This window comes from Nerophis lumbriciformis, linkage group LG01, assembly GCF_033978685.3.
Source record: "Nerophis lumbriciformis linkage group LG01, RoL_Nlum_v2.1, whole genome shotgun sequence".
NCBI classification, from domain to species: domain Eukaryota; kingdom Metazoa; phylum Chordata; class Actinopteri; order Syngnathiformes; family Syngnathidae; genus Nerophis; species Nerophis lumbriciformis.
The window spans coordinates 66,376,716-66,399,555 of NC_084548.2; the positions used below are offsets into that span (position 1 = coordinate 66,376,716).

The 22,840-nt window shown below is 41.1% G+C and overlaps 1 protein-coding gene across 1 annotated transcript in view; it reads left to right on the plus strand.

The window, feature by feature from the left end:
* The window catches only part of LOC133571982 (uncharacterized), a 118,420-nt gene that overhangs the window by 21,100 nt on the left and 74,480 nt on the right, over positions 1 to 22,840 (plus strand). The window contains exons 6-11 of the mRNA XM_061924563.2: positions 10,950 to 11,003; positions 11,075 to 11,119; positions 11,180 to 11,206; positions 11,322 to 11,366; positions 13,641 to 13,685; positions 20,493 to 20,546. Coding sequence (XP_061780547.2) covers positions 10,950 to 11,003; positions 11,075 to 11,119; positions 11,180 to 11,206; positions 11,322 to 11,366; positions 13,641 to 13,685; positions 20,493 to 20,546 — 270 coding nt within the window. The remainder of the gene's footprint in view (positions 1 to 10,949; positions 11,004 to 11,074; positions 11,120 to 11,179; positions 11,207 to 11,321; positions 11,367 to 13,640; positions 13,686 to 20,492; positions 20,547 to 22,840) is intronic.

The window sequence follows — 22,840 nt, forward strand, 5'->3', positions numbered from 1 at the left end:
TATGTTTGGGCGGTAAAAAATACGGGGGGGACATGCCCCCCTGTCCCCCTCGCTAAATACGCCCCTGTGCAGTAGTTCCCACCGTTCACCCAAAAGAGTCGCTCAAAAGACTTGGTTCGTTCGTGAACCTCACATATCTACAATTTAGCATATTATTTTTTGGGGGGTAAAAAGTGCGGGGGACGTGTCCCCCCTGTCCTCCTCGCTAAATACGCCCCTGTTCAGTAGTTTCCACGGTTCACCTAAAACAGTCGCTCAAAAGACTTGGTTCGTTCGCTAACGTCACATCTTTACAATACAGCATATTATTTCTGGCCTGTAAAAAGTATAACGGGCATACTTTCCAACCTTGAGACCTTCGAATTTGGGAGATGGGGGGTGGGGGTTGTGGTCGGGGGTGGGGCGGGGGCGTGGTTAAGAGGGGAGGAGTATATTTACAGCAGAATTCACCAAAAGTCAAGTATTTCATTTTGGGGGGTAAAAAGTGTGCACCCCCCCTGTGCAGTAGTTCCCACGGTTCACCTTGTCACACCCAGGCTCGGGTGAAGGTAATGTAACCTTTGCAAACCAGACTTTCAAATCAAGGATGGCAAGGCACGCAGTTGGTGAGAGTTTACAAACATTTATTGAAATCCCAAAAAGTGTCAAAAGGTGAACAACGACAGAAAAACAAAGCACCCACAATCTTAGTAGATGTTTGATGCATGGAGACCGAAACTCCTACTCAGGACAGAGAACCTCCTCTGGCAGTGACCGACAGCAGACTGTCAGAAAAACGGCATTTTCCAACTTAAATAGCCCTTAGCCCCGCCCACTAGCTGGGACCAATTTGACAGGGGAAATTAAGAAAACAGTTATTTTGTAAATTTCACCATAAATAACCATCATATGTCTAAAAAGTATTCACATGGTACTTTTGCATGTGTAGAGCAGTCATTTTCGTACACAGTATATTCAGGCTTAGACAACACAACTTTTAAATGTCCAGTGTCCTTCTGTAACACCCAGCATTTGAAGATCATGGTTCGACCCAAATTTGGCCTAATTAGTGAAAAGCATGTGCTCAACAAACAAATTGTTACCTGTCACTCACCATGGCTCTGAACTATTGACCAAAAGAGTCAGGGTGGGGTTGAGGGCTTTATATAGGTGACCACACCTGCATTCACTAATTAGGCCAAATTTGGGTCGAACCATGATCTTCAAATGCTGGGTGTTACAGAAGGACACTGGACATTTAAAAGTTGTGTTGTCTAAGCCTGAATATACTGTGTACGAAAATGACTGCTCTACACATGCAAAAGTACCATGTGAATACTTTTTAGACATATGATGGTTATTTATGGTGAAATTTACAAAATAACTGTTTTCTTAATTTCCCCTGTCAAATTGGTCCCAGCTAGTGGGCGGGGCTAAGGGCTATTTAAGTTGGAAAATGCCGTTTTTCTGACAGTCTGCTGTCGGTCACTGCCAGAGGAGGTTCTCTGTCCTGAGTAGGAGTTTCGGTCTCCATGCATCAAACATCTACTAAGATTGTGGGTGCTTTGTTTTTCTGTCGTTGTTCACCTTTTGACACTTTTTGGGATTTCAATAAATGTTTGTAAACTCTCACCAACTGCGTGCCTTGCCATCCTTGATTTGAAAGTCTGGTTTGCAAAGGTTACATTACCTTCACCCGAGCCTGGGTGTGACATATGGTGGCAGTGGTGGGATGGCAAGCCGCAGAGTTTACAAACATTTATCTGGCAGAGGGCAGGCCAGAACTGGTTTGAGATCCCAAGTGTCGGAGGTGGCAATGACAGAGGAGACTGATGAGATGGCTGGTCGAGGGGCCACGGCGATGAGGCTGGACCGGACGACTATGGCTGAGGAGCATGAAGTTGGATGGAACACCGAGGAGTCCGAAGAAGACGTCAAAGGTTTTGAGAACTCTGGGGCTAGGCGTAAGCAGCATAGGAAGGGGTCTAGGAAGGCTAGGTGGTCTGCTGAGCCACCAAGGACTGAAAGAGTGTTAAGTGAACCTACCCTGGTTAATATGTTCCAAGACTTTTTGATTGGACAGCAACGTAGGGAAGCTGTCCTAGTTCGTGAACTCCAGGAGTTAAAAACTGTCTGTACAAGACCTAGCCTAGATCACTCACTCACTAACCAAAATGCTAACCGTACTCCTGACGATAGTTGTGAGCAGTCGCCCAAACCCAAACCCAGAACTCGCCCACATCCAAATCTTAGTCCTCAAGCGTCGCCGTCCAGAGATTCCTCGCCACCTGACCATCATCTCCGACAAGGCCCAAAGATGCTCCCTTTCCAGCAGGGTGAGGACATCGAAAACTTTCTTGTCCGCTTCGAGCGCATCGCTCGCACCTGGGGCTGGCATCAGTCTGACTGGGCCTGCCGACTTGTTCCACTCTTGACCGGTAAAGCTCTGGAGGCCTATTCTGCGATGGAGGAAGATGCTTCCAACGTCTATGCTGACCTAAAAGAAGCCCTCCTTGCTAAGTTTGATATCTCTCCTGAGACTTATAGGCTCCAGTTCCGGTCAACCTACATTCCCCCTGGTGAATCTCCCAAGGAGACTTACAACAGACTCAAAGGTCTCTACAGAAGATGGATCAAGCCGGAGCAGCGTTCCAAAGAAGACATCGCAGAGCTTTTTATCCTGGAGCAAATGATTCGCTTGCTGCCCAACGAAATGAAGACTTGGGTCAAGGAACACGAGCCAGAAGACGGACTTACTGCTGCTAAACTTGCAGGTCAGTACTTGAATGCTCGTAAAGGACTCCGAATGCCAAGGCAGCAGAACAACCGTGTAGCAGCTCAAGGTGCAGCCGACCTGTCACACCAAAGAGGTGTGCAGAAAGCAGGTGGTTACAGCACCTCAGGGGACAACAGACCGCTCCCGAGACAGAGTCCAGTGAAGGATCTCATCTGCTACCACTGCCAACAGCCGGGGCACCGAGCCCCAGTCTGCCCCTTGAAAGGTCCAAAGCTGTCCAGCTTCTGTCATGTTCCCCATCCATCTGTGTCAGCTTCAGTCATGGCACCTGCTCTTGCACCCAGTCCTGAACCTGAGGCCAAACCTAACACTGAGCCTATCATGATGCCAGCTTGTGTTAATGGCCGTCCAGTGCAAGCACTGTTGGACACAGGTAGCTCCATGACACTGTTGAACCATTCTTTTGTGTCACTTGGTAATCTTGACTATCAGCATGCCACAGCCATTCAATGTGTCCATGGTGATCAAAAAATATATCCCGTGGCTGATGTGACCATCATCATCGATGACCAGGCTTTCTTGCTCCGTGTGGGGGTTCTTGATCACATGCCCCATGACATGATCTTGGGCAGAGACTTGCCTATTCTGCATGATCTTGTTCATCAGACACACAAGCAGAAAGTGAAATCCAGTTTTATTCCAGCCATTCAAGAGGCTTATCCAGTACGCACCCGTGCCCAGACAGCCAAGCTAGGGCTGGAGCCTCTTCCTGACTTGGACCCTTCTCTATGCCAGGGTGGTCAGAAGGGCCCCCCCAAAAGTAAGAGCCAGCGCCGCCTGGAGAAAATCCAAGGTACTCCACTGTTGGGTGATGTGTCAAGCTTGAAACCTGATGAAGAGTGGCAGGTACCTGAAGACATCCGAGAGCTACAGAGAGCTGACGTCTCACTGGCTCCCCTGCTGGCTAAGATGAAAGATGCAAACATCCCCTTGCAGCCAAACCAGGGTGAAAAGTATGTCCTGGAGGATGGAGTCCTGTATGTAGCAGATCAGCCAGAGAATCGCTTGGTGGTCCCTACCTGCTGTAGGCCCCTTGTACTGCATCTTGCTCATTCCATACCTTGGGCTGGTCATCTTGGGCAAGACAAGACTCTTGCTCGAGTCAAAGCTCGCTTCTTTTGGCCTTTAATGGTCAAAGATGTTATTGAGTACTGTCAAACCTGTCTGCAGTGCCAGAAGACTTCTCCGAGACGACCTGAGAAAGTCCCACTACTCCCTCTACCTCTCATTGATGTTCCTTTCCGGAGGATCGCAATGGATATTGTTGGACCCCTGGAGAAAAGCAGTGGAGGCCATGAATACATCCTTGTCCTCTGTGACTACGCCACCAGATTTCCTGAGGCCTTCCCACTAAGGAGTATCAAGACTCCGAAAGTCATCTCTGCACTTGTACAGTTCTTCTCACGAGTAGGAATTCCAGATGAAATAATCACGGATCAAGGAACCAACTTCACTTCAAAGCTCATGAAGCAGCTTCATAAACAACTTGGAATTACTGGCATTCTCACCACCCCCTATCATCCACAAACCGACGGGTTGGTGGAACGCTTCAACCAAACCCTGAAATCCATGCTGAGGAAGTTTGTAGATGACACCGGTCGAGACTGGGAGAAGTGGCTTCCCTTCTTGCTCTTTGCCTATCGAGAGGTACCCCAAGCCTCTACCGGGTTTTCGCCTTTTGAGCTTCTTTATGGGTTCCCTGTTCAAGGCCCCTTGGACCTCTTGAAGAAATCCTGGGAATCCAAACCACCTGTATCACAAGGGGTTCTTTCTTATGTGCTGCAGATGCGAGACCGGCTGGAGCAATACAGAGCTAAGGCAAGGGAATATCTTGGAAAGGCCCAGATGAAACAGAAGACCTGGTATGACCAGAAAGCACGTCACAGGGTGCTTCAGCCAGGTCAAAAGGTCATGCTCTTGCTTCCAACCTCAAGTCATAAACTGCTGGCCCAATGGCAAGGTCCTTACTCCGTGGTCAGACAAGCTGGTCCAGTCACTTATGAAATCTCACATCCAGAGAAAGGAAAGGCATCCCAAGTGTACCACATCAACCTTCTGAAGGAATGGAAGGAGAGGAAATCCTCTGTGGAAGGAAAGGATGTCCAAGCCAGTCAAGTACATACTCAAAGCAAGGAGTTGCAAGAGGAAAAGGTGATGCTGGCACGGGAAGTGGAAATGGAGGATGATGTGGAGGAGACAGATTTGTCCATGCTCACTACACCACAGAAACCTGATGTTAGTCACTTGTCTGCACAATCTGCCCATAAACTATTGCAAGTGTGTGAAGAATTCCCAGTATTGTTCAGTGGAAAGCCAGGAAGAACTCCACTAATTGAACATGTCATTCATTTAAAAAACCCAACACCTATCCGTCAGCGCCCCTACAGAGTGCCTGAGCGGCTGGTGGAGCCCCTCAACCATGAAATCCAAACCATGCTGGATCTAGGAGTGATTGAACCCTCAAACAGTGAGTGGTGTAACCCCATTGTCCTCGTTCCTAAAAAAGACAACACAATAAGAGTATGTAATGACCTACGCAAAGTGAACGCCGTTTCTAAATTCGATGCTTATCCCATGCCACGTATTGATGAACTTCTTGAGAAGCTCGGCAAAGCTGTGTTCATCACCACCCTTGACCTGTGTAAGGGATACTGGCAAGTCCCTTTAGAGAAGGAGTCAAGGGAGTACACTGCCTTCCGTGGACCAAAGGGTCTCTATCATTACACGGTTATGCCGTTCGGACTACATGGAGCCCCCGCAACATTTCAGCGGCTAATGGATCGCGTTCTGCAGGGGTGTGGCCAGTTCTCTGCTGCCTATCTCGATGATGTGGTGGTTTTCAGCACTTCCTGGAAAGACCACCTCTCTCATCTGCGTCAAGTCCTGCTCCGGATCCGTTCTGCCGGGCTCACTCTTAACACCCAGAAATGTGAGTGGGCCAAAACTGAGGTGTGTTACCTAGGTTACCATCTTGGCAATGGGCAGATACGTCCTCAGGTGGACAAGGTGAAGGCAATCCAAGACAGTCCTAGACCGCGGACAAAGAAGCAGGTCCGGTCATTCTTGGGGCTTTCCGGGTGGTACAGAAGATTTGTTCCCCACTTCTCTACCATCACAGCTCCTCTTGTCAAGCTGACAACCAAAGCATCCTCTAATCCAGTCAAATGGACAGACACATGTGAAACTGCCTTCACGAATGTCAAAACTATTCTATGCTCTTCTCCGGTCTTACAAAGTCCTGACTTCAACCAGCGATTCCTTGTTCAAGTTGATGCCTCTGGTGTGGGCCTTGGAGCCGTCCTAGCCCAAGGAAAGGAGGGCGAGGAACAACCGCTTCTATATCTGAGCCGTAAACTGCATCCCAGAGAAACTAGGTACTCTGCCATTGAAAAGGAATGTCTTGCCATCAAGTGGGCATTGGACAGCCTACGTTATTACCTTCTGGGACGGACCTTCGATCTGGAAACGGACCACCGGGCATTGAGCTGGATCAACTCCATGAGGGATAAGAACTCCCGTGTCACCAGATGGTACTTGGCGTTACAGCCTTATTGTTTCAACGTTACACATCGAGCTGGCAAAAGTAACTTGTTAGCTGATTACCTGTCTCGTCTCCCTGGACTTGCTGTCGCTGGAGAGGAGGGAGGTAATGTGACAGTTTGACCCCACACTGTCACTGTTTGACCTTTGGACTTCCTCACAAACCGTGCACATTTGTTGGGAAGCTCAACATGGACACAAACATTCAATCTTGTTAGCCAGTGAAAAGCATGTGCTCAACAAACAAATTGTTACCTGTCACTCACCATGGCTCTGAACTATTGACCAAAAGAGTCAGGGTGGGGTTGAGGGCTTTATATAGGTGACCACACCTGCATTCACTAATTAGGCCAAATTTGGGTCGAACCATGATCTTCAAATGCTGGGTGTTACAGAAGGACACTGGACATTTAAAAGTTGTGTTGTCTAAGCCTGAATATACTGTGTACGAAAATGACTGCTCTACACATGCAAAAGTACCATGTGAATACTTTTTAGACATATGATGGTTATTTATGGTGAAATTTACAAAATAACTGTTTTCTTAATTTCCCCTGTCAAATTGGTCCCAGCTAGTGGGCGGGGCTAAGGGCTATTTAAGTTGGAAAATGCCGTTTTTCTGACAGTCTGCTGTCGGTCACTGCCAGAGGAGGTTCTCTGTCCTGAGTAGGAGTTTCGGTCTCCATGCATCAAACATCTACTAAGATTGTGGGTGCTTTGTTTTTCTGTCGTTGTTCACCTTTTGACACTTTTTGGGATTTCAATAAATGTTTGTAAACTCTCACCAACTGCGTGCCTTGCCATCCTTGATTTGAAAGTCTGGTTTGCAAAGGTTACATTACCTTCACCCGAGCCTGGGTGTGACACACCTAAAAGAGCTGCTCAAAAGACTAGGTTCGTTCGCGAACCTCACGTCTCTACAATTTACCATATTATTATTTTGCGGCGGTAAAAGGGACATGTTCTCCCTGCCCCTCTCGCTAAATACGCCCCTGTGAAGTAGTCCCCACCCTTCACCTAAAAGAGTCGCTCAAAAGACTCGGTTTGTTCGCGAACCTCAAATCTCTACAATTTAGCATATTGTTATTTTTTGGGGGTAAAAAGTGCGGAGGGACATGTCCCCCCTGTCCCCCTCGCTACATACGACCCTGTGCATTAGTTCCCACCGTTTAACTAAAAGAGTCTCTCAAAAGACTCGGTTCGTTCACGAACCTCACATCTCTACAATTTATCATATTGCATGTCTCCCCTGTCCCCCTCGCTAAATATGCCCCTATGAAGTAGTCCCCACCATTCCCCTAAAAGAGTCACTCTAAAGACTCGGTTAGTTTGCAAACCTCAAATCTCTACAAATTAGCATGTTATTATTTTTGGGGGTAAAAAGTGTGCCCAATAACCCCCCCCCCCCCCCCCCAACCCCCACCCCCATTGCAGTAGTCCCCACCGTTCGCCTAAAAGAGTCGCTCAAAATACTCGGTTCGTTCACGAACCTCGCACCTCTACAATTTAGCATATTATTATTTTTGCGGGGTAAAAAGTGTGCCCCCCCCTGTACAGTAGTCCCCACCGTTCACCTAAAAGAGTCGCTCAAAAGACTTGGTTCGTTAGCAAACCTCACATATCTGCAATTTAGCATGATATTTTTTGGGGGGTAAAAAGTGCGGGGGACATGTCCCTCCTGTCCCCCACGCTAAATATGCTCCTGTGTTCATACCGTTCACTTAAAAGAGTCGCTCAAAAGACTTGGTTCGTTTGCGAACATCACATCTCTACAATTTAGCATATTGTTATTTTGTGGCGGTAAAAATTTGGGGGGGACATGTCCTTCCTGTCTCTCTCGTTACATACGACACTGCAGTAGTTCCCACCGTTTAACTAAAAGAGTCTCTCAAAAGACTCGGTTCGCTCACGAACCTCACATCTCTACAATTTTTAGCATATTATTATTAAATTTTTGCGGGGGAAAAGTGTGCCCCCCCTTTCTGTGCAGTAGTCCCCACGTTCACCTAAAAGAGTCGCTCAAAAGACTAGGTTCGTTCGCGAACTTCACATCTGTACAATTTATCATATTACATGTCTCTCCTGTCCCCCTAATTAAATACACCCCTGTGAAGTAGTCCCCAGCGTTTACCTAAAAGAGTCGCTCAAAAGACTCGGTTTGTGCACGAACCTCACATCTTTATAATTTAGTATATTACATGTCTCCCCTGTCCCCCTCGCTAAATACGCCCCTGTGAAGTAGTCCCCACTGTTCACCTAAAAGAGTCGTTCAAAATACCTGGTTCGTTCGCGACCCTCAAATCTCTACAATTTATCATATTATTTTTGGGGGTAAAAAGTGCGGGGGACATGTTCCCCGTGTCCTCCTCGCTAAATACCCCCCTGTGCAATAGTCCCCATCGTTCACCTAAAAGAGTCGCTCAAAATACTCGATTCGTTCGCGAACCTCACATCTCTACAATTTAGCATATTATTTTTGGGGGTAAAAAGTGTGCACCCCACTGTGCAGTAGTTCCCACCGTTCACCTAAAAGAGTCGCTCAAAAGACTCCGTTTGTTTGTGAACCTCACATCTCTACAACTTAGCATATTATCATTTTGTGGCGGTAAAAAGTGTGCCCTCCCCCTCCCGTGCAGTCGTCCCCACTGTTCACCTAAAAGAGTCGCTCAAAATACCTGGTTCGTTCGCGAACCTCAAATCTCTGCAATTTATCATATTATTATTTTGGGGGGTAAAAAGTGCGAGGGACATGTCATCCTCGCTAAATACCCCCCTGTGCAATAGTCCTCATCGTTCACCTAAAAGAGTCTCTCAAAAGACTCAGTTCGTTCACTAACCTCCTATCTCTACAATTTAGCATATTATAATTTTTGAGGGTTAGAAAGTGTGCCCCCCTCCAACCCCCCTTTCTTGTGCAATAGTCCCCATCGTTCACCTAAAAGAGTCGCTCAAAATACTCGATTCGTTCGCGAACCTCACATCTCTACAATTTAGCATATTATTTTTGGGGGTAAAAAGTGTGCACCCCACTGTGCAGTAGTTCCCACCGTTCACCTAAAAGAGTCGCTCAAAAGACTCCGTTTGTTTGTGAACCTCACATCTCTACAACTTAGCATATTATCATTTTGTGGCGGTAAAAAGTGTGCCCTCCCCCTCCCGTGCAGTCGTCCCCACTGTTCACCTAAAAGAGTCGCTCAAAATACCTGGTTCGTTCGCGAACCTCAAATCTCTGCAATTTATCATATTATTATTTTGGGGGGTAAAAAGTGCGAGGGACATGTCATCCTCGCTAAATACCCCCCTGTGCAATAGTCCCCATCGTCCACCTAAAAGAGTCTCTCAAAAGACTCAGTTCGTTCACTAACCTCCCATCTCTACAATTTAGCATATTATAATTTTTGAGGGGTAAAAAGTGTGCCCCCCCTCCTTTCCTGTGCAGTTGTCCCCACCGTTCACCTAAAAAAGTCGCTCAAAAGACTAGATTCGTTCGCGATCTTCACATCTCTACAATTTAGCATATTACATGTCTCCCCTGTCCCCCTCATTAAATACGCCCCTGTGCAGTAGTCCCCACCGTTCACCTAAAAGAGTCGCTCAAAAGACTCCGTTCGTTCGTGAACCTCAAATCTCTACAATTTAGCATATTATTTTTGGGGGTAAAAAGTGTGCACCCCACTGTGCAGTAGTTCCCACCATTCACCTAAAAGAGTCGTTCAAAAGACTCCGTTCGTTCGTGAACCTCACATCTCTACAATTTAGCATATCATTTTGTGGCGGTAAAAAGTGTGCCCCCCCCCCCCTCCTGTGCAGTAGTCCCCACTGTTCGCCTAAAAGAGTCGCTCAAAAGACTCGATTCGTTTGCAAACCTCACATCTCTACAATTTAGCATATTACATGTCTCCCCTGTCCCCCTCGCTAAATACGCCCCTGTGAAGTAGTCCCCACTGTTCACCTAAAAGAGTCGCTCAAAATACCAGGTTCGTTCGTGACCCTCAAATCTCTGCAATTTATCATATTATTATTTTTGGGGGTAAAAAGTGCGGGGGACATGTCCCTCCGTGTCCTCCCCCCCTTTCTTGTGCAGTAGTCCCCACCGTTCACCTAAAAGAGTCGCTCAAAAGACTAGGTTCGTTCGCGAACTTCACATCTCTACAATTTAGCATATTATTATTTTTGAGGGGTAAAGAGTGTGCCCCCCCCCTTTTCCTGTGCAGTTGTCCCCACCGTTCACTTAAAAGAGTCGCTCAAAAGACTAGGTTCGTTCGCGAACTTCACATCTCTACAATTTAGCATATTACATGTCTCCCCTGTCCCCCTCACTAAATACGCCCCTGTGCAGTAGTCCCCACCGTTCACCTAAAAGAGTCACTCAAAATACTCGGTTCGTTCGTGAACCTCAAATCTCTACAATTTAGCATATTATTATTTTTGGGGGTAAAAATTGTGCCCCACCCCCATTGCAGTAGTTCCCACCGTTCACCTAAAAGAGTCACTCAAAAGACTCGGTTCGTTCGCGAACCTCAGATCAACATTTAGCATATTACTATTATTTTTGGGGGCCTCGCTAAATACGCCCCTGTGCAGCAGTTTTTGGATTATTATGGTATGGCTATGTGACTTTCTTCCTGGGCAGGGCAAGAAGGGTCGTCCTGGAGAAGATGGCAGCCCAGGATCCAAGGGACAGAAGGTCTTGTTTCATTCAAGTACAGTTTTACACTTTGCTCGCAGTAACGTTCTATACTGATGATTCTCTTCCAGGGCGAAAGTGGGCTCAGCGGACTCCCAGGTCGGGATGGCACGGAGGTGAGCTCCGAGCGGTGCTTCACCACTAGACATCAGTAACCATCTTTTGTGTTCCCGCAGGGAAAAGCAGGATACAAAGGAGAGCAGGTAGGATTGTCCAATAACACCTTTTGGTTCATTAGTGATGATGTCATGTAATTAGCGAAATGATGTCATGTATTAATTAGCGTACATGTCTCAACTACTTCTTGTTCTATTCCAGGGAGAGAGAGGAGAGTGTGGCACACCTGGGATTAAAGGAGACCGAGTATGTTCTTTTGGATCATTTACAGCTGATACATTTATGATGTCTGATATCAGCAAAAAAAAGAGGAAGCTTGGACCTCAACTGTCCGATACAAGCGTCTAAATGTCCTCCAATAAGCACACAATTTATTCTCTTTTACTAAAGTCATTTACAAAAGGTAAATATGCGAGGCTATAAGTTACTAGGAGAGAGCAGCTACACAACAGCTAAGCACTCAATTATTAAGTGTCCTTTGACATCAATCTTCTTCCGCTTATCTGAGGCCGGGTCGGGGGGAAGCAGCCTAAGCAGGGAAGCCCAGACTTCCAAGTATCAAATAATCATAATTGCATATTACTTACACACACAGTCTCCAAGTGTATTAGAAGGTATCCCGTAACAAACGTGTCCGCATCATTCAACTTCCTGCGCCATGATCTTAACTTAATGAATTATTGGGTTGTCGCCATTCCAGTAGTGACGTGTGGACCGATACTGAAATATCAATACCGCCGATACCAAATCCTTATGCTCTGATATCAATCCCCAAATCAAAATATCATTACTTTTGATATAGTGTATGCTAACTAAACCAATGAGGTCTTGTCTAAATGAAAAGTGAGTGGTGGAGAAAAAAAAACAAATTTATATATATATATATATATATATATATATATATATATATATATATATATATATATATATATATATATATATATATATATATATATAAACAATATGTATATGTTTATATATATATATGTATGTATGTATGTATATATGTATATACATATATAGTATATGTATATATATACATATATATTACTGTACACACATATGTATGTATATATATGTATATATACACACACATATTTATATATACTCTGTGTACATACATATATATACTGTATATATATACATACACACACATGTATTTATACACACTGTATGTGTATATATATGTGTGTATATATATATATATATATATATATATATATATATATATATATATATATATATACATATATATATATATATATGTGTGTATTTATACACACTGTATGTGTATATATGTATATATATATATATATATACACATACAGTGTGTATAAATACATGTGTGTGTATGTATATATATATACAGTATATATGTATGTACACAGAGTATATATAAATGTGTGTGTATATATACATATATATACATACATATGTGTGTACAGTAATATATATGTATATATATACATATACTATATATGTATATACATATATACATACATACATATATATAAACATATACATATTGTTTATATATATATATACATATATACATCTGTATGTATGTATATATGTGTGTGTGTATATATATATATATATATATATATATACACACATATATATATATATATATACACACATATATACTTATATATGTATATACACACATATTTATATATACTCTATGTATATATATATATACATACACACACATGTATTTATACACACTGTATGTGTGTATATATATATATATATATATCTATCTGTATGTATGTATATGTGTATATATATATATATATATATATATATATATATATATACACATATATATACATACAGTGTGTATAAATACATGTGTGTGTATGTACATACAGTATATATGAATATATGTGTATATATACATATGTATGTACAGTAATATATATATGTATATATATATACACATATACTATATATGTATATACATATATATATATATATATATATATATATACTGTGTATATATATACATATATATGTATGTACATACAGTATATATGAATATATGTGTATGTGTATGAATATATATATATATATATATAATACTTTTTAAATTCTACACATTAGGTACAATTGCACTAAGTATCGGATCGGTATCGTCGATGCCAGCCTGAAGTTTACACAGTATCGGATCGTAAAGAAAACCAGTGGTATCGCACATCACTACATTACAGATGGTTAATAATAGATAAGTTAGGGTTTTTCACACATTGTTCTTAGTTTGGTTAAGTTTACTTGATCAAACCTTTTACAACATTCCACACTACAAAATAATACAAGCATGTATGATTCCTCCTGGTGTGGTATCAGACCAATATCGGTATCGTATCGAAAGTGAAAGAGTTGTATCGAGACAACCCTGATAAAGCCTACTGTATGTTTACCCTATTTGTTTTTTAGTTGTTACAGAACATCATTATTTTCCCCAATGAATTACAGTCGTCCATCATTAATTGTGCACATATTTCTTACTTTCAACAGGGCCCTGAAGGCACCATTGGTCCCAGAGGGAATCGTGGACTTCAGGTAATCAAACGGGGAAAAAAAGACAAATGTATAATTTAATGCAGACTATTTTTGCAGACAAAATGTCACATTTAGAGACAAAAGAGCAGAGGTTAGGCGAATCATTTTAGCTAGCTAGTAAAAAGTCTTTTGGAGTCAGAAGACCGTAAGCTAGGTTGATAACGCTCGCTAGCTAAGTAGCTAAAAGTCTTTTGGAGTCAGAAGACCGTAAGCTAGGTGGATCACGCTAGCTAGCTAAGTAGCTTAAAGTATTTTAGAGTCAGAAGACTGTAAGTTAGGTGGATAACGCTCGCTAGCTAAGTAGCTAAAAGTCTTTTGGAGTCAGAAAACCGTAAGCTAGGTGGATCACGCTAGTTAGCTAGGTAGCTTAAAGTCTTTTAGAGTCAGAAGACCGTAAGTTAGGCGGATAACACTAGCTAGCTAATTAGCTAAAAGTCTTTTGGAGTCAGAAGACCGTAAGCTAGGTGGATAACGCTAGCTACTTAAGTAGCTAAAAGTCTTTTGGAGTCAGAAGACAGTAAGCTAGGCAGGTAATTTTAGCTAGTTAGGTAGCTAAAAGTCTTTTGGAGTCAGAAGACCGTAAGCTAGGTGGATAACGCTAGCTACTTAAGTAGCTAAAAGTCTTTTGGAGTCAGAAGACCTGAAGCAAGGCAGATATTGCTAGCTAGCTAGTTAAACGTATTTTGGAGTCAGAAGACCGTAAGCTAGGCAGATAATTTTAGCTAGCTAGGTAGCCAAACGTCTTTTGGAGTCAGAAGACGTTTAGGCAGATAATGATAGCTAGCTAGTTAAAAGTATTTTTGAGTCACAAGACCAGAAGTTAGGCAGATAATTTTAGCTAGCTAGCTAGCTAAAAGTCTTTTGAAGACCTGACGGATAACTCTGGCATGGTCGGTAGCCAAAAATCTTTTGAAGTCAGAAGACCAGAAGCTTCCATATAACTGTAGCTAGTTCGTTAAAAGTTTTTCGGAGCCACAAGACCAGGAACTATGCAGATAACTCGAGTTAGTTCCTTAAAAGTATCTTGGGTCAGAAAATCAGAAGTTTCTGAATATCTTTACCTTATTTGTCAAAAGTATTTTGAAGTCAGAATACCAGAAGCTAGCCAGATAACCTTAGCGAGCTAGTTAAAAGTATTTTGGAGCCAGACCACCAGAAACTAGGCTGACAACCCGAACTAGTTTGCTAAAAGTATTTTGGAATCAGAAGACCAGAAGCCAGGCTGATAACCTTAGCCAGTGAGTTAAAAGTATTTTGGGGTAAGGAGATCAGCAGTCAGGCGGATAAGTCTAGCTAGTTAAAGTATTTTGGAGTCAGAAAACCAGAAGCTAGGCTGATAATCTTAGCTAGCGAGTCAAAAGTATTTTGGAGACAGAAGACCAGAAGCTAGGCGGATAACTCTAGCTAGTTTGTTAAAAGTATTTTGGGGTCATGGAGACCAGAAGTTAGGCTGACAACCTTAGCTAACTAGTTAAAAGTATTTTGGAGACAGAAGACCAGAAGCTAGGTGCATAAACTAGCAAGTTAAATGTATTTTGGAGTCAGTAGACCAGAAGCTAGGCGGATAAACTAGCGAGTTAAAAGTATTTTGGGGTCAGGATACCAGAAGCTAGGCGGATAAACTAGCTAGGTAAAAGTATTTTGGGGTCAGGAGACCAGAAGCTAGGTGGATAAACTAGCTAGTTAAATGTAGTTTGGGGTCAGTAGACCAGAAGCTAGGTGGATAACTCTAGCTAGCTTGTTAAAAGTATTTTGGCGCCAGAAGACCAGAAGTTAGGCTGATAACCTTAGCTAACTAGTTAAAAGTATTTTGGAGACAGAAGACCAGAAGCTGGGTGGATAAACTAGCTAGTTAAAAGTATTTTGGAGTCAGTAGACCAGAAGCTAGGCGGATAAACTAGCTAGTTAAAATTATTTTGGGGTCAGGAGACCAGAAGCTAGGCGGATAAACTAGCTCGTTAAAAGTATTTGGGAGTCAGTAGACAAGAAGCTAGGCGAATAAAACTAACTAGTTAAACGCAATTTGGGGTCAGTAGACCAGAAGCTAGGCGGATAACTCTAGCTCTAGCTTGTTAAAAGTATTTTGGAGACAGAAGACCAGAAGCTAGTCGGATAAACTATCTAGGTAAAAGCATTTTGGGTTCAGGAGACCAATAGCTAGGCGGATAAACTAGCTAGTTAAAAGTATTTTTGAGTCAGTATATCAGAAGCTAAGCTCTTAACCTTCGCTAACTAGTTACCAGTCTTTTGGAGACAAAAGACCAGAAGCTAGGCTGACAACCTTTGCTCCCGAGTTAAAAGTCTTTTGGAGACAAGACTAGTAACTAGGCGTATAAGCTCACTAATTAAAAGTAATTTGGAGTCAGTAGACATAAGCTAGGCGGATAAACTAGCTCGTTAAATGTATTTTGGGGTCAGTAGACCAGAAGCTAGGCGAATAAGCTTAGATAGCGAGGTACAAGTATTTTGGAGCCAGACGACCAGAAGCTCGGCTGATAAACTTAGATAGCGAGGTAAAATATTTTGGAGACGGAAGACCAGAAGCTCGGCTGATGAATTTATATAGCGAGGTAAAAGTATTTTGGGTTCAGGAGACCAGAAGCTAGGCGGATAAACTCGCTAGTTAAAAGTATTTTGGAGTCAGTATATCAGAAGCTAGGCTAATAACCATAGCGAACTAGTTAAAAGTATTTTGGCGACAGAAGACCAAAAGCTAGGTTAATAACTTTAGCTAACTAGTTACAAGTATTTTGGAGACAGAAGACTAGAAACTAGGCGTATAAGCTCGCTAGTTAAATGTAATTTGGAGTCAGTAGACCAGAAGATAGGCAGATAAACTAGCTAGTTAAAAGTCTTTTGGAGTCAGTAGACAAGAAGCTGGGTGGATAAACTAGCTGGTTAAATAAATGTATTTTGGGGTCAGGAGACCAGAAGCTAGGCGGTTAACTCTAGCTAGCTTGTTAAAAGTATTTTGGTGCCCGAAAACCAGAAGCTCGGCTGATAAACTTGGATAGCGAGATAAAAGTATTTTGGAGACAGAAGACCAGAAGCTAGGCAGATAAACGAGCTCGGTAAAAGTATTTTGGGGTCAGGAGACCAGACGCTAGGTGGATAAACTAGCTAGTTAAAAGTATTTTGGAATCAGTACATCAGAAGCTAGGCTAATAACCTTAGCTAACTAGTTAAAAGTATTTTGGAGACAGAAGACCAGAAGCTGGGTGGATAAACTAGCTAGTTAAAAGTATTTTGGAGTCAGTAGACAAGAAGCTAGGCGGATAAACTAGCTAGTTAAATGTATTTTAGGGTCAGGAGACCACAAGCTAGACAGATAAACTAGCTAGTTAAAAGTATTTTGGAATCAGTACATCAGAAGCTAGGCTAATAACCTTAGCTAACTAGTTAAAAGTATTTTGGAGACAGAAGACCAGAAGCTAGGCTGATGAACTAGCTAGTTAAAAGTATTTTGGAGACAGAAGACCAGAAGCTAGGCCGATAAACTAGCTAGTTAAAAGTATTTTGGAGTCAGTAGACAAGAAGCTAGGCTAATAACCTTAGCTAACTAGTTCAAAAGTCTTTTGGAGACAGGAGTCCAGAAGCTGGGTGGATAAACTAGCTAGTTAAAAGTATTTTGGAGTTTGGAGTCTGTAGACAAGAAGCTATGCGGATAAACTAGCTGGTTAAATGTATTTTAGGGTCAGGAGACCAGAAGCTAGACAGATAAACTAGCTAGTTAAAAGTATTTTGGAGTCAGTACATCAGAAGCTAGGCTAATAACCTTAGCTAACTAGTTAAAAGTATTTTGGAGACAGAAGACCAGAAGCTAGGCTGATGAACTAGCTAGTTAAAAGTATTTTGGAGACAGAAGACCAGAAGCTAGGCTGATGAACTAGCTAGTTAAAAGTATTTTGGAGACAGAAGACCAGAAGCTAGGCTGATGAACTAGCTAGTTAAAAGTATTTTGAGGTCAGGAGACCAGAAGCTAGGCGGATAAACTCGCTAGTGAAAAGTATTTTGGAGTCAGTATATCAGAAGCTAGGCTAATAACCTTAGCTAACTAGTTCAAAGTCTTTTGGAGACAGAAGACCAGACGTTAGGCTAATAACCTTAGCTAACTATTTAAAAGTCTTTTGGCGACAGAAGACCAGAAGCTGGGTGGATAAACTAGCTAGTTAAAAGTATTTTGGAGTCAGTAGACAAGAAGCTAGGCGGATAAACTAGCTAGTTAAATGTATTTTAGGGTCAGGAAACCAGAAGCTAGACAGATAAACTAGCTAGTTAAAAGTATTTTGGAATCAGTACATCAGAAGCTAGGCTAATAACCTTAGCTAACTAGTTAAAAGTATTTTGGAGACAGAAGACCAGAAGCTAGGCTGATGAACTAGCTAGTTAAAAGTATTTTGGAGACAGAAGACCAGAAGCTAGGCTGATGAACTAGCGAGTTAGAAGTATTTTGGGGTCAGGAGACCAGATGCTAGGTGGATAAACTAGCTAGTTAAAAGTATTTTGGAGTCAGTAGACAAGAAGCTAGGCTAATAACCTTAGCTAACTAGTTCAAAAGTCTTTTGGAGACAGAAGACCAGAAGCTGGGTGGATAAACTAGCTAGTTAAAAGTATTTTGGAGTCAGTAGACAAGAAGCTAGGCAGATAAACTAGCTAGTTAAATGTATTTTAGGGTCAGGAGACCAGGAGCTAGACAGACAAACTAGCTAGTTAAAAGTATTTTGGAGTCTGTACATCAGAAGCTAGGCTAATAACCTTAGCTAACTAGTTAAAAGTATTTTGGAGACAGAAGACCAGAAGCTAGGCTGATGAACTAGCTAGTTAAAAGTATTTTGGGGTCAGGAGACCAGACGCTAGGTGGATAAACTAGCTAGTTAAAAGTATTTTGGAGTCAGTAGACAAGAAGCTAGGCTAATAACCTTAGCTAACTAGTTCAAAAGTCTTTTGGAGACAGAAGACCAGAAGCTGGGTGGATAAACTAGCTAGTTAAAAGTATTTTGGAGTCAGTAGACAAGAAGCTAGGCAGATAAACTAGCTAGTTAAATGTATTTTAGGGTCAGGAGACCAGGAGCTAGACAGACAAACTAGCTAGTTAAAAGTATTTTGGAGTCTGTACATCAGAAGCTAGGCTAATAACCTTAGCTAACTAGTTAAAAGTATTTTGGAGACAGAAGACCAGAAGCTAGGCTGATGAACTAGCTAGTTAAAAGTATTTTGGAGACAGAAGACCAGAAGCTAGGCGGATAAACTAGCTAGTTAAAAGTATTTTGGAGTCTGTACATCAGAAGCTAGGCTAATAACCTTAGCTAACTAGTTAAAAGTATTTTGGAGACAGAAGACCAGAAGCTAGGCGGATAAACTAGCTAGTTAAAAGTATTTTGGAGTCAGTAGACAAGAAGCTAGGCTAATAACCTTAGCTAACTAGTTCAAAAGTCTTTTGGAGACAGAAGACCAGAAGCTGGGTGGATAAACTAGCTAGTTAAAAGTATTTTGGAGTCAGTAGACAAGAAGCTAGGCAGATAAACTAGCTAGTTAAATGTATTTTAGGGTCAGGAGACCAGAAGCTAGACAGACAAACGAGCTAGTTAAAAGTATTTTGGAGTCTGTACATCAGAAGCTAGGCTAATAACCTTAGCTAACTAGTTAAAAGTATTTTGGAGACAGAAGACCAGAAGCTAGGCTGATGAACTAGCTAGTTAAAAGTATTTTGGGGTCAGGAGACCAGAAGCTAGGCGGATAAACTAGCTAGTTAAAAGTATTTTGGAGTCTGTACATCAGAAGCTAGGCTAATAACCTTAGCTAACTAGTTAAAAGTATTTTGGAGACAGAAGACCAGAAGCTAGGCGGATAAACTAGCTAGTTAAAAGTATTTTGGAGTCAGTAGACAAGAAGCTAGGCTAATAACCTTAGCTAACTAGTTCAAAAGTCTTTTGGAGACAGAAGACCAGAAGCTGGGTGGATAAACTAGCTAGTTAAAAGTATTTTGGAGTCAGTAGACAAGAAGCTAGGCAGATAAACTAGCTAGTTAAATGTATTTTAGGGTCAGGAGACCAGAAGCTAGACAGACAAACAAGCTAGTTAAAAGTATTTTGGAGTCTGTACATCAGAAGCTCGGCTAATAACCTTAGCTAACTAGTTAAAAGTATTTTGGAGACAGGAGACCAGAAGCTAGGCGGATAAACTCGCTAGTTAAAAGTATTTTGGAGTCAGTATATCAGAAGCTAGGCTCATAACCTTAGCGAACTAGTTAAAAGTATTTTGGAGACAGAAGACCAGATGTTAGGCAAATAACCTTAGCTAACTATTTAAAAGTCTTTTGGCGACAGAAGACCAGAAGCTGGGTGGATAAACTAGCTAGTTAAAAGTATTTTGGGGTCAGTAGACCAGAAGCTAGGCGGATAAGCTTAGATAGCGAGGTAAAAGTATTTTGGAGACAGAAGACCAGAAGATAGGCTAATAACCTTAGCTAACTAGTTAAAAGTCTTTTGGAGGAGACAGAAGACCAGAAACTAGGCGTATAAACTCGCTAGTTAAAAGTAATTTGGAGTCAACAGACCAGAAGCTAGCTAGCTATCACAAATTAGAGATCAGACTTGCTGGCATCCACTGGCTGAGCCTCTGGCAAGCTGTTGAATCCATTGGTATTTTCCAACTACAGTATTTTTGATCCTCATTGTAGTACAAAACAAAGTGTGTCTATTTTCAGCTAAATAAGAAACACTGAATTCTGTTTCTACCTACGGGAACATTTTTCGTAACTCTGCCGTAGCCCCACCATGCTAACGCTATCATGTTTCCACCATCCAGGGCTTGCTTGGACCTCCTGGTGATGTCGGACCCGAAGGTGTCATTGGTAAAAAAGTAAGTGGTCCTAAGTGCATCAGCTTTAAGAATGTTTTAGGTGTTTGGGAAGAGAATAGACAAGTGCAACCACATCTGTGAAACGACAACAAACACTGACCTGGATCACAACTCGTGCTGCTTAATGATTCCAAAATGTTCTATCAGATTAATCACACGGTTGCTGTGGATTAAATGAGATTAATCGTGATTAAAAACAATGAATTTAACCTAGCCATCTATAGTAATGGTGTTTTGTTTTACATGAGCAAAAGACTCAAGAGATAAGGGAAAATAGATCTTGGAACCCCAAAACCTGTGAAGTTGTCATGTTGTGTACCGTAAATGGTAAATAAAAACAGAATACAATGATTTGCAAATCCTTTTCAACCTATATTCAATTGAATAGACTGCAAAGACAAGATACTTAATGTTCACACTGACAAACTTTCTTATTTTTTGCAAATATTAGCTCATTTGGAATTTGAAGCCTGGAACATGTTTCAAAAAAGCTGGCACAAGTGGCAAAAAAAGACTGAGAAAGTTGAGGAATGCTCATCAAACACTTATTTGGAACATCCCACAGGTGAACAGGCTAATTGGGAACAGGTGGGTGCCATGGTTGGGTATAAAAGCAGCTTCCATGAAATGCTCAGTCGTTCACGAACAAGGATGGGGCGAGGGTCACCGCTTTGTCAACACATGCCTGAGCAAATTGTTTAAGAACAACATTTCCCAACCAGCTATTGGAAGGAATTTAGGGATTTCACCATCTACGCTACATAATATCATCAAAAGGTTCATAGAATCTGGAGAAATCACTGCAACATAAGCCATGATATTACGGACCTTCGATCCCTCAGGCGGTACTGCATCAAAAAGCGACATCAGTGTGTAATGGATATCACCACATGGGCTCACATCTACATCTACACATTTTTAGTTTTTTTAAATTTGTCTCACTTTGTGAAAACATCGACACATTTTTACATGTTTTTTTATTTGTCTCACTTTGTGAAAACATCAACACATTTTTACATGTTTTTAAAATGTTTCTCCCTTTGTGAAATATCTACAGATGTTTTTTCTCACTTTGAAAATATCTACACATTTTTTTCTCACTTTGAAAATATCTACACATTTTTTTATCACTTTGTGAAATGATCGACACATTTAAAAAAATGTTTCTCACTTTGTGAAAATATCTACACATTTCTTTTCTGACTTTGAAAATATCTACACATTTTTTTTCTCCCTTTGTGAAAATACCGACACATTTTTTTCTCACTTTGTATAAATATCTACACATTTTTACAGTTTTTCATTTTCCTCATTTTGTGAAAACATCTACACATTTTTACAGTTTTTTTGATTTGTCTCACTTTGTGAAAACATGGACACATTTTTACATGTTTTTTTATTTGTCTCACTTTGTGAAAACATTAACACATTTTTACATGTTAACATTTTTCTCACCTTGTGAAATATCTACACATTTTTTTTCTCACTTTGTGAAAATATCGACACATTTAAAAAATGTTTTCTCACTTTGTGAAAATATCTACGCATTTTTTTTCTCACTTTGAGAATATCTACACCTTTTTTTCTCCCTTTGTGAAAATATTGACACATTTTTAATTTTTTTTCTCACTTTATGAAAATATCTACACATGTTTACAGTTGTTTTCTCACTTTGTGAAAATATTTACATATTTTTACAGTTTTTCTTTTTCCCCATTTTGTGAACACATCTACACATTTTTACAGTTTTTTTAAATTTGTCTCACTTTGTGAAAAACATCTACACATTTTTACAGTTTTTTTTAATTTGTCCCACTTTGTGAAAACATCGACACATTTTTACATGTCTTTTTATTTGTCTCACTTTGTGAAAACATCAACAAATTTTTACATGTTTTTAAAAATGTTCTCACTTTGTGAAATATCTACACATGTTTTTTCTCACTTTGTGAAAATGTCGACACATTTAAAAAATGTTTTCTCACTTTGTGAAAATATCTACGCATTTTTTTTTCTCACTTTGAAAATATCTACACCTTTTTTTCTCCCTTTGTGGAAATATCGACACATTTTTACATTTTTTTCTCACTTTGTGAAAATACCTACACATTTTTACAGTTGTTTTCTCACTTTGGGAAAATATTTACACGTTTACAGTTTTTTTCTCACTTTGTGAAAATATCGACATGTTTTTTCTCAGTTTGTGAAAACATCGACACATTTTTACAGTTTTTTTTCTCACTTTGTGAAAATATCCACACATGTTTACAGTTTTTTTCTCACTTTGTGAAAAT